We start from the raw sequence: 12,508 nt of genomic DNA, 5'->3' as shown, positions 1-12,508 counted from the left end.
CATGTTAGAAATGCAAACACTGCACAATTTAATTGAAGATCAAAACAATCCAGCTCATTTTGTCTGGCCAGGGCTTGTGGTACTGAACAATTGCATTCCTTGCTGCCAACAGCCTGCTTTAATTTTGCAGCTTTTGGCAAGTGATGGAGGTTGAGAGTTGTCATTGGTTGTCAAACATTGAATATCACAGGACACAGATCCTGATATCACTATTCTCCAGTTATTTATTAGTAATAATTGACCCGTTTAGCAGACCTGTCAGTTAAATATGCAGTTAAACTAAAAAAGTTAATGTGGGCACTTGCTCTGAGTCAATAGGTTGTAGGTTTTGGCCTCCAGTGCATATACTTGTGCATTGCTATAGAAATGCTGTTTTTCAGGTGGGACATTAAACCAAAACACCACTTGCCATCTCGGGTGCCATAAAAGATCCCACAATTCTTCTAAGGGGAACAGTATAGCTCTGGCTTCCTAGCCAACATCTGTCTCTCAAACAGCATCTAGGACTCGTCCCCTTTGCTCTTTATGGGAACAAAATGTAACAAATTAACTGGTGACGTGCCAGATTACTAAATTTTAAAAATATTCGATTAAGTATAAAGCTCCTTGCAGTGTCCTGAGATTGTGAAATCATCCGTTTCCTTTCTTCCTTCCTTTCCTGATATTAACACTTTTGTTTTACCAAATATCTCAAATGTTTGTACCATAGGAGCAAAATTAATTGAGTATTTAAATATATGCTTATAAATAGTGCTATGTAGTTCTTTAACCCTAATTATTTTTCTGTATTTGCTATATGTTGAAGTTATTTTCAGTGCCAAAAGCCCCACCACCAATTTAATTTGTGCCCAGTTTTCTGTACTACAGATGAATGCTCTTTAGTCCTGATTCTATCACTATGTGCATTTTTGGTATGTTCCAAGCCTCTTAAATTTATGTAAGTCATAGACCCAGGCTTTGAAAAAGGAGTTGTCCTTGTATAAAGTCTTGCTCGTCAAAGCATCCCAAATTATTTTACATCTAGCGCAGTTCTTTTCAAGTGTAATCACTTTTGTGATATAGCAAGTGCAGAATGCTCCCATAAATTATAATTTGAATGTAGTTGATAATTTTGTTTTAATACTAAGAGATACAGTATATAATGTCACGTCATTTAGGTTTACTCCCCTGGTGCACTACAGAAATCTCCTATGGAATTCTTAATGTCCACATGAGAACACAGACCAGGCCTTGGTATAAAGCTTCTTTCAAAAGATTTCACTTCCATTTGTGTGGCACTCCCACATCGTTAGAGTGGAATGTCAGCCTAGATTTTTTTATAGTCAAATGAACCCATAATCTTCCGATTCAGCTGAAGGTGCTATTCACTGAGGAACTAATCTGCCTGTTTTCCTCTGTGGAACCCGAAAGTCTGTTTCAGAGTGATGTGCAAATTGTAATTTGCTTACACTGTTGAGGTATTGACATTGGTGTCGGCAACGTTTCCAGAGGCAAATGAGGGAAACTGGAAAATGGCCTTTTCCATTTTCACTCTTGGTCTCCCAGCAGCTTCTTTACAAGTATCCACTAAATTAGCAAGTGAAGAGGGTGCAGTTTGGGGCTTACAAAAACTATTTTCATGGCAGTTCGCAGACAGTGCAATGATATTTTAGAATCTACGTTTGGATAATACAAGAAGAGACTTTAGAAATTCGTCAAGGATATATTTGGGTTAGTGGTTGGATGATTGTAATTACTGTATTATAACTTCATGAAATGTAATTATGTAATTTATCCTGACAAAGGATGGGACTTTCTGGTAGTGACTGAAGCATCCAGTATCCACTTTGTTAAATGAATTTTTTTTTTTGCAGATTGTGGGGAAAATTATTTTCACTGTTTAGGTTGAATTTACTGCCTGAATTTAACCGTAATATCATACAATTAATCTGCCTTTAAATATTTTTATTCCCTTCAAGAAACCTCTTATCAGGATTGCAATTGAAGAAGTTGGGGATAAAATGAGTAATGTTAAGGACACGCCAGCTGCAGTATCTTGTTCTTCTGATCTTCCTGTAAAGCAAACATCTGCATTACTAGCTCCTGAAGCACCCAGTGCCAAAATCCTTAAAATTGAAGAATGTGAGGGCTCTCCATTAATTTCTAGCGGGAGGTATGTTGTGTTTATTGTAACAAAGCTTCTGAGGCTATTCTAACAAAGCTGCTGGTGTCTTCTTTCCAGTTCCTAATTCAAGTGGTCTTTGTTAACAACCCTGAATGAGTGCTAAGAAGTATTTGTTTTGCTAACTATTGGTACTGAACAATATTTTGTACTTGTTGATATCTGTAAAAATCCTGGGGTTGTGAGAGCTCTTGTGGTTACTTTTCTCCCCATTTTCGACTTGTAGATGCAGAGCTCTCATACTGTACGCACTGCATCTGCAACGCTGATGAAATCAGCCCATTAACAATGAACGAGAAGTCGTAATCTTGGCCTACATGGTTCAGTGCACTTACCACTGAAGTTTCAGAGAGATGAAGCAGGTTATTTTGTTAAAACTCAAATCTGAATGTAGAGTTCCAGCCAACAAGTGTGACTCTGGGAATATTGTGCAAAGCAATCAGTTTACTGGTAGCTCCACTGTCTCAGTCAGAAATCCCTGAGTGAGTTCAAGTCCCAATAAAGATATTCGAGCATGTAATCTAGACTGACGTTTGAAGCAACACCTTAAACCTTGTATTTAAATTTCTGCCTCTTGGGGACGTGCTTTCTTTCATTCACTATCCTGATGATTGTGTAAACCAAATCACAAGTATTCCTACGTAGACACATTGATGGAATTTCTGACCTGACCTTTTGAGTGGTTTTAAGTTTCATTGCCATTTTAATGTTCTGCTGGAAAAGTATATATTTAAAAAAAACTAAATTGACAGATATGAAACTTTGTACAACGTTTTTTAATTGTTTATGTATATTGAATAAATTGTATTCCTTTCCAAATAGATTAACTTGAAAACTGTCGTTTTTCAGTGGACATTCAGGTGCGCCAGACAAGCAGCCAGATAAAGGTGAAGCTGTTGCTGCAGTGAACTCGGCCCAGGTGAAGAAACCTGAAGCCTCTTTGCTTCCACATAATGTAACTATTCCTCTAGCCCCTGCCAACTCCTTTCAGCTCGAAGCAGACCTCCGCAAGTTGAAAAATTATCCAGAGATGGTCCATAAGTATTTAAAGGTAAGCATTAGTAGTGCTTAGTCCATGTTTGTGAAACTTCTTTGTATAGTAAAATGTTTTCCGACGGTAATTATAGAAAGAAACTTAGCTAGATTTGGAAAACTGATCAATGTCAGGGGAGACCAACTATAACCAAGTGATATTATGTCAAAATTACAGGATTATAATTTCATTTTATGATCAGCAGAGCACAATTATTTGGAATTTGTACCTGAAGCATAAAGCAAATTATCTTTTAATTTGAGTTTTTTTAGAGTACATAACCACAAGCAGCTGCTGAAGCTAATTTATCTAACAGGTTTGATTCAAAATTTGGAACAAAATGTTAGGAGGTGCAGAAAAACTGCAGGAGAATGTGAATGTGGCAGTTGGAATGGATATGGTTGCTATCTGGGTAAGAAAGTCTGCTGCTTCAGCTTGTTAAGACAATGTAAGTGGCAAGGTATGCTGATCTTTAAAGTGCTTGTTTAGTTTCCTTTCCCCTGCAAAATGTATAAATTTAGGGCTGCCACATAAAACTAATATTGTCAATGGACAGTAACATTGACCTGCAGGTTGCACGTATTTAAATACACATTTAAACTAATTCTTATCATTGGAAATTTGCTGCTTTTGAGTTAGCATGGTTGAAACCTTCATTAGAAATTGTGAATCCAGTATCAGTTTTGGTTGACAAATACAGCAAACTCTCATTTAATTGAGTTTGAAAGCTTATAGAATTCACAGTGAAAGAGCATGGAAATAGGCCTTTCAACCCACTGAGTCCATGCCAGCTAGCAAGCACCCTTCTCTAATCATATGCCAATACCATTTTATTCTCCCCACATTCCCATCAGCTTCCCCCTCCCCCCAAGAGTCTGCCACTGACCTACACACTAAGGACAATTTACAGTGGCCAACTAATCTACTCAAGCTCTCCGTAATGATTTCTTAGGTGAGTTAATTTGAGTAGGTTGAAGGAACTAACCCCTAATCTTTCCTGAATGAATAATCCATAAATTTCAGTTTATTTCTCTGCTTTCCAAATTCACTGGGTCCTTACAAAAATAATTATCCCTTATTATTATATCAACAGGCCATTGTCTACATGTAAATTTATTTTGTATGTTTTGTATATCTAGGCAACTCAGAAGTTTGGAATGTGGGTGTTGGCCACAATTATCTGGAGTACATGGAGGGAAGAGAAAGTGGTTGATGCAATTATAGCCCAACCCAAATTTCCCTTAGTGTGCACCATGTGCACTTCCAGAAGCGGTTATTGAACAACAATCAAACAAGTTCACAGGTTCCTTCCCCTCCTTGTCAAGGGATTTAGAATTAAATGTTAGACTACCTTGTCCATAAGACTGAACTTCAGATAAAGTTGTCAGATTTCTTTATAATGCCAGTAGGTACCTTTAACATTCAGCAACTTCCAGTAGAATTAACTTTAGACTGATGCAAATATTCACCCGTTCAGTGAATTGTTCTGATTTTGGTTATATTATTGTGCCTTTTGAACAGCAAATTGAGCCCTCCTCTTATCCACAACTGTTTCAAAAGTCTTTGGAACCTGACATTATGAATCACATTTTAAGGATCCTTCATGATTTGTACATCAGGTAAGCAATATTTAGCTTTAAATTCCACCCTGTCTGAATAGTGCAGCAAAGTGTGAATGATGATGATAAATGAAAGCAAGATTTTCCAGGTAAAGCGCAAATCATCCAAATGTTTTCCTTTCCCACGTGTTGCAATGTTATCTCACTGTGATTCTTGTTGAATGCCACTCCTTTTACCAAGTTTTTGGCCATGCCTCGTAACACTTCACTTGTAGAAAATCCATTTGAAGCACTTCTTGCAGTATTTGCTTCATTAGTGACATTAAATAAATGCAAGTTTATCCAGTGCTCTCTTGTGGCTCCCAAATATTTACATGATTTCAAGGCCTTAAGTTTGAGGTAATCTAAAATTTTCATGAGCTCTGGAGTAAACAGTATTAGTGCTTCTTGGGCCTATACTTATTCATACTGGAAACACTCAGCAGATCACACAGCATATTCAGGAAAAAGAAATTGAGTTTAACCTTTCCAATCTCCTCGTGAGAAGAAACATTCTCTCAGTGGTTTTGAGGTAAAACTTTTCAACTAATGATTAATTTGCAGGGGCTAAATCAATAAAGCATTTTGAGAACCCACATACAGTTTGCTCCTAGTTATCTGCTGAATTCAAAATAAGCTTGTCAGTAGATCCTTCATTCCTGAAGTATACAGTCCAGCTATTGGAATTCTTGCCATGGAATCATCGGGAAACATACAAAACCTAGCACTACGTGTTGTCCCTTATTTTTAACTTCAGAGTCTTGCGAGCATTTGGTCATTACCTGTAATTGGATGCTTTTCACCAGATTATATGGGGTGCTGGTTAGGTAGTTAGGATGCAGCAGTTTTATACCAATTGGCATTTTATTGGTAAAATAAGATATATTTATTAGTCACATGTACATGGAAACACACAGTGAAATGCATCTTTTGCGTCGAGTGTTCTGGGGGCAGCCCATAACTGTCGCCACGCTTCCAGCGGCAACGTAGCATGCCCACAACTTCTTAACCTGTACGTCTTTGGAATGTGGGAGGAAACCAGAACACCCAGAGGAAACCCACGCAGACACGGAGAACGTACTCCTTACAGACAGCGGCCGGAATTGAACCCGGGTCACTGCTGCTGTAATAGCGTTACGCTAACTGCTACACTACCGGAAATACTACAAATACCCACTCCAGATAAACGTTAATTCTTTGTAAAGATTGATAGTTGAGGTAGTGAGGAAGAGTAGTTTTAATAGTGAAAGGAGAATGTTGATGTTAATGGTATGCTGTGGTTATTTGGATGACTTAAAAACAGTGAGCCATTTTGACTGGTAAATTGTAAGCAGCATTTCAGGCATGAAGGTATGACATCAACATTTTTTTTTAAACTTCATTTTTGTCAGTACTTCAAAAGGGACACTTGCTTTATCCAGCTGCCTTTAATAAAATGGCTTTGGCCATTATCAAAACAGAGGCCACAGCAAAAGTAAAGTACTATGAATGTTGGAAATCTAGAACATAGTACAGCACAGTACGGGCCCTTCGGCCCACGATGTTGTGCCGAACTATATGAACACCTCCTGCATGATCAATCTAACCCTTCCCCCTGCACAGCCCATATCCCTCCATTTTTCCTTCTTCCATGTCTCTACCTAAGAGCCTTTTAAAGGTCCCTATTGTATCAGCCTCGACAACCACCCCCGACTGTGCGTTCCAGGCACCCACCACTCTCTGTGTAAAGAGGCCTCTGATGTCTCCCCTGAATGTTCCTCCTCTGACCTTAGCCAATACCAGAGGACATCTGTTTATCTAAAGCTTCCACATCCTTCCCATAATGAGTTGACCAGAACTGAATACAATACTCCAAGTGTGGTCTAACCAGAGTTTTATAGAGCCGCAGCATTACCTTGCGGCTCTTGAACTCAATCCCCCGACTAATGAAGGCCAACACACCATAAGCTGCCTTAACGACCCTGTCAACTTGCGTGGCAGTGTTGAGGGATCTATGGACTTGGACCCCAAGATCCCTCTGTTCCTGCACACTGTTGAGAATCCTGCCATTAACCCTGTACTCTACCTTTAAGTTCGGTCTTCCAAAGCGTATCACTGCACACTTATCCAGATTGAACTCCATCTGCCACTTCTCCACCCAATTCTGCATCCTGTCTATATCCTGCTATAACCTACAACGACCTTCTACACTATCCATAACCCCTCCAACCTTCGTGACATCCGCAAACTTACAAACCCATCTGTCCACTTCCTCATCCAAGTCATTTATAAAAATCACAAAGAGCAGGGGTCCCAGAACAGATCCCTGTGGAACACCACGAGTCACTGACCTCCAGGCAGAATATTCCCCACCTACTACCACCCTCTGCCTTCTGTGGGCAAGCCATTTCCGAATCTGTGCAGCCAAGTCTCCATGGATCCCATGCCTCATGACTTTCTGGATGAGCCTACCATGCGGAACTTTGTTAAATGCTTTACTAAAGTTCCTATACACCATATCCACCATCTATTTGTTTTGTCACCTCCTTGAAAAACTCATGCCCCTCACAAAGCCATGCTGACTATCCCTAATAAGACTATGCTTCTCAATGCTCATAAGTCCTGTCCATAAGAATCTTCTCCAATAGCTTGCCCACCACTGACGTAAAACTCATTGGTCTATAATTCCTAAGATTATCCCTATTACCTTTCTTGAACAAGGGAACAATATTAGCCATCTTCCAATCCACTGGTACCACTCCTGTGGCCAGGGAGGATGCAAATATCATCGTCAGCCTCCCAGCAATCTCTTCCCTCGCCTCCCGTAGTAACCTGGGGTATATCCCGCCCAGTCCCAGGAACTTATCTATCCTAATGTTTCTTAGGAGCTCCAACGCTACCTCTTTCTTAACCTCAAGATGCTCCAGCACATTAGCCTGTTCTACGCTGACTTCACATTCATCAAAGTCCCTCTCCCTGGTGAAAACTGAAGCAAAGTATTCATTAAGGACCACCCCTACCTCCTCCACCTCCAGGCAGATATGTTTCCCCCTTTATCCTTGAGCAGTCCTACCCTCACTCTAGTCATCCTCCTGTTCCTCACATACATGTAGAATGCCTTGGGGTTTTCCTTAATTCTACTTACCAAGGCCTTCTCATGTCCCTTTCTAGCTCTCCTAAGTCCCTTCTTAAGCTCCTTCCTGGCTACCTTATAATTCTCAAGAGCCCTGCCTGATTTTTGCTTCCTTAAGCTTAAGTATGCTTCCTCCTTCCTCTGGGCTAAATATTTCACCTTTCTGATCAACCATGGTTCTTTACCCTACCATCCTTTCCCTGTCTCAGTGGGACAAACCTATCCAGAACCCCATGCAAGTGTTCCCTAAACAGCCTCCACATTTTTTCTGTACATTTCCCTCAGAACATCTGTTACCAATTTACGCTCCCAAGATCCTGCCTAATACTGTGGTAATTAGCCCTCCCCCAATTAAAAACTTTCCCATATCGTCTGCTCCTATCCCTGTCCATGGCTATGCGAAAGATCAGGGAGTTGTGGTCACTATCTCCGAAATGCTCGCCCACCAAGAGGGTCTGTCACCTGACCAGGTTCATTGCCTAATACTAGATCCAATATGACCTCTCCTCTAGTCGGCCTGTCCACAAACTGTGTCAGGAATCCTTCCTGGGGACACCTAACAAACTCTGCTCCATCTAAACCTTTAGCACTAAGGAATTGCCAATCAATATTAGGGAAATTGAAGTCTCCCATGACAACAACCCTGTTATTTTTACAGCTTTCCAAAATCTGAAACAAAAATATACTGGAAGTACTCCAGGTCATGAAACACTTTTAGAAAAGCAGTTCATGTTTTGGGTCAGTGAACTTCCATTTGAACTGGAAGCTAGGAATGTTGCTGGTTGTCAGCAAGTACATAGACAGGAAAGCGAGAAGGCGGAGATAGAAACATAGAAAACCTACAGCACAATTCAGGCCCTTCGGCCCACAACGAACAAGGAAGAGTCTTGAAAGCAAAAAGAAACTGCAGATGCTGGAAAACTGAAATGCCACCTGGAAGGTTATTGATCTGGAGCATTAACTTGTTTCCTCTGCAGATGCTAACTGACCTGCTGACTATCTCCCACATTCTCTATTTTTATTTGAGGAGTGTCTGATAGGGTGGAAGGCAGGAGAGATTAAATTACATGGGGTGATGGAAAAATGTCAGATGTAGGTTCAAATGCTGCTATTGTGTGCAAGACCTTGTTTGTGACATGTAGTCAAGTCACTTAGTCAGTGACTGGATATCTTTGGGTAATGGGGTTGGATGACAGAAAAAACCTGGAATAGATTTTAAAAAAACAGGTGGAATGGATGACTTTTCAGGTATTATTATGTCATCACCTATAGGTGCAATTTTTTTTTGATAAACTAATAAATAAACTGGAAATACTCAATTTTGGCAAACTCTGAAAATAACTGCAAAATCACTCCATACTGAACTAAAAATAAAAACTGAAAAATATTAATGGCTTTTAAAACAAGATATGACCTCGCCACACAGAACCCCACTCATGGCTCCTGAAGACTCGAACGATGGGAATGGAAACTTTGTAATCACTTACAGGGGCATTGAATGCAAATTTATTGTGGGTGCAACAATATCTTTTACAACATACTAAATAAATCCTGCAACTGCCCAAAATAATTTTGATTCTGTTGCTATTCTAATGACATTTTAGATTGCTTTGTAAATTTAGAACACAAATGTTACTACAGATAAGTTTTAAAGTAATCAGTGATTGTATTGCATTTTCTAGGTTTGAAGAACCTTCCCTAATTTTAGATGTCCTGAAGAACTTATCAAATGTAAAGCGATTTGATATGGCAGTGATGTTCATGTCAGATCCTGAACGAAAAGGTAAGTTATAATTAGCCGACTGCAGTTTGAGTAGCAAGAAATTACCGATAGTAGGCACCTGAAATAAAAGCAGAATTGCTCAAAACACTCATCAGTCAGTTTTTACACGTTCCTTTGTTTTCTCTTTAATTGCCGTCATTAATCTACGAACCAGATGATGCCGTAAATCACTGACTCACCTTGGCAGCACTGGCCTTGCCCTATCAGGGATGTTCCCTTTGTCCCTTGCACCATCACCCTCTCTCCAGTTTAAAACTAACTTGTTTTTTCCTCTTTCTCAGAAGGTCTTCAACCTGAGGTGTTAACCGTTTCCCTTTCCATAGATTCTTCCTGCTAAGTGTTTCCAGCATTCTGTGCACTTTGAGGAGAAGTCATTGTGATTTATTTGATTTACTAGTAAATGGTAACATAGATGCATTTACATTTCACTGCTGCAAGAGCTACAGTTCTTTCCATCTCCTTTGATAATTTTCTGACATACTTGGTGTTATCCCTGCAGCCATCCAGTTTCTGAATCTCTCCCAAGTATAATATTAACGTAAGCTTGGGGTGGGCTATTGTAAAAGATCATTTTCTGTCCTTAAAAATAGAAGGCTTGTTAAAACAAGAAAATAACTTTGATTTTGTCCACCTAGGTAATAGTTATTTTATGTGGGCCACTTCCTTAAATTTAAAGAGCACAATTGTTTTATTTTGGATTATGGATGTGGAACAGACAAAAAAATGGCTTATGATGCATGGATCCAGAATGGTGCGATGTTAGCTTTTAAAATAAAATAGTCCACTGAACACCTTGTAAAATTTGTAATTTTATGAAAAGGCAGGCATTGTCACCAGTGCTGTCCAAAAATAGCCATCTCTTTCAGTGCCATGTGTAAAGCACCCTCATTGTGATAATGTGAGTCGCAACCAGGTGTATTCTGTGCTACAACTTGTCTACACAACTGATCTAAAGTAGTTAGTTGTGCACAAGTAAAGTCCTAAATGTCTTTGTTCTCTAAACATTGGAAGAAATCCTAATATCTGAACTGGGAAAGATGCAGGGACAATTCCTTTGATTTCCCTCCACCCCACCTCCCTCCCCCCCCCCCCCCCCCTTCTTGATTCTGCATTGTGCCAAGTTATTACTTGCTCTGTTCTACCTTTTCACACTATCAATAATTTCAAACTACTTCCTGGAGCTTCATTATCACAGTGATAGGTTGATAAGTCAAAGGCTTTGATAGAAATTTCATTGAATCAAAACACGATGCTGTATAAGTCACGTGTGATATCTGGTGGAACTTTTGCTGGCCTATTTTAAGCTATCTCAGTTAAACTTGAATACAGAAAAACAGGCAGCTTTACTAGTGAAGAAGAGAATCTGAATTATATCTATATATTTGTAAATGATTCTGAAACCATGGGTCCCTAGCTAATTGAGTGGAATTCAGCTAGTTCACTTGTGTTTCGTCTCCAGGGCAAGAGTAAATGCTGGTCTTGCTAGTAGTGCCCACGTCTAAAAATCCATGTGTCATGAGATATGCTGGTTGAATAGAAAGCACTTTATAAATGTTCTCTATGATTAACATTTATCATTGGTTCATATGCTGCATTATTTTGTTATTGCTGTTAGACGTGAGTTGCAGAAAAGTTTAATGACTGTCGTTGTAAAACAAAGATTAATTTTCTTTGTTGTTTTCCTAGTTGTAAAAGAACTATTTGATCATCTACAGAAATCTGGTGTTGAAGAAGCATCGCTTACAGCATTGAAGAGCAGATACAGTGTTTGAAAGATTATTTGATTTAGCCACATTTACTGAACTGTCTTTTTGTACATTATTTCCCCCATTAACATCTACTTTAACAATGTTATCCCATGTATGTATGCAATATTTCTTACATGGTCAGTCTCACTTCTTGGTTGATATTGCTAAAGATGCTGGCACCGAGCATTCGTTGGGAGGTGGGTTTTTGGAATTTTTGCCATATGTCTAGTTCGGCTGAGACTGAGGAACGTTATCCAAGGGGAGTACTATGGTACTTGAGAGACTTCATGGTAGGATTATAGGGTGCATGAGCTGAGGAGTCACTTTTTGCTGTAAGAAAACTTTCACCCACAATTTTACTTGATTTAGTCTTTCTTTGGCAAATTAAATCCAAACTTGATTTATTTTTCTGTTTGTGTGTTCTCGCATCGTTTTTCGAGGTGTTTGAAAGATTTATTTAAATATGTTGTTAATAAAGTAGGCCAAGAATTTTTGTCTAGTATTTATCAAGTCTCTTGTCAATTTTTTGATCCAAGTAAAATTTTAAATACAACAAATTATCAATCTGAAATTTGTCATGAACTCTGTTATTTAGTTAGCCTGAACTTTAGTTAAAATGTACAAACATTAAAAATTTCTATTTGTACTTTATGCATGGTCTCTTTTCTACTTCGTAATTGCCTTTGCTCCACATTGCAGTCATTAAAGAGTTGAAATGATTAAAAGTTACTTATTAACAATTCTGTACAGTAATAATATAAGCCATTTAGTTCAGTAAATGGATGGCACAATGGTAGAATTATCTCTCGATTCCTAGAACTGACTGCAGAGGTTGGAAGAATACCCCAGGACAAAATACAATAATGGCTTTGTCAAATTTTCCACAAGATGATTATGAACATTCATACAATATTAAAAGGAAATCTTTTGATATTAAATATAACAAAGTCATGGAAGTCAGGATCCAACAAGGATTGGCTGCTGGTAGTACAGAATATGTTAAAAAACCCTGAATGAATAAACTGTAATATTTCTAAAGCAGAAGCTTTGAGACTAATATTTCAAACTTTTGT

At 38.8% G+C, this 12,508-nt stretch overlaps 1 protein-coding gene across 1 annotated transcript in view; it reads left to right on the top strand.

The window, feature by feature from the left end:
- Positions 1-12,085, top strand: part of rpap3 (RNA polymerase II associated protein 3) — a 46,049-nt gene extending 33,964 nt beyond the window's left edge. Inside the window, exons 12-16 of the mRNA XM_052030454.1 lie at positions 1,959-2,152; positions 3,011-3,212; positions 4,716-4,813; positions 9,587-9,687; positions 11,374-12,085. Of these exons, the coding sequence (XP_051886414.1) occupies positions 1,959-2,152; positions 3,011-3,212; positions 4,716-4,813; positions 9,587-9,687; positions 11,374-11,459 (681 nt within the window). The 3' untranslated portion in view covers positions 11,460-12,085. The remainder of the gene's footprint in view (positions 1-1,958; positions 2,153-3,010; positions 3,213-4,715; positions 4,814-9,586; positions 9,688-11,373) is intronic.
- The last annotated feature ends 423 nt before the right edge of the window (positions 12,086-12,508 follow it).

The sequence above is a fragment of the Pristis pectinata genome, chromosome 15 (genome assembly GCF_009764475.1).
Source record: "Pristis pectinata isolate sPriPec2 chromosome 15, sPriPec2.1.pri, whole genome shotgun sequence".
In the NCBI taxonomy this organism is placed as follows: Eukaryota; Metazoa; Chordata; class Chondrichthyes; order Rhinopristiformes; family Pristidae; genus Pristis; species Pristis pectinata.
The sequence above is the reverse complement of the archived record's forward strand: the minus strand, read 5'-3'. Positions and strand labels throughout refer to the sequence as shown.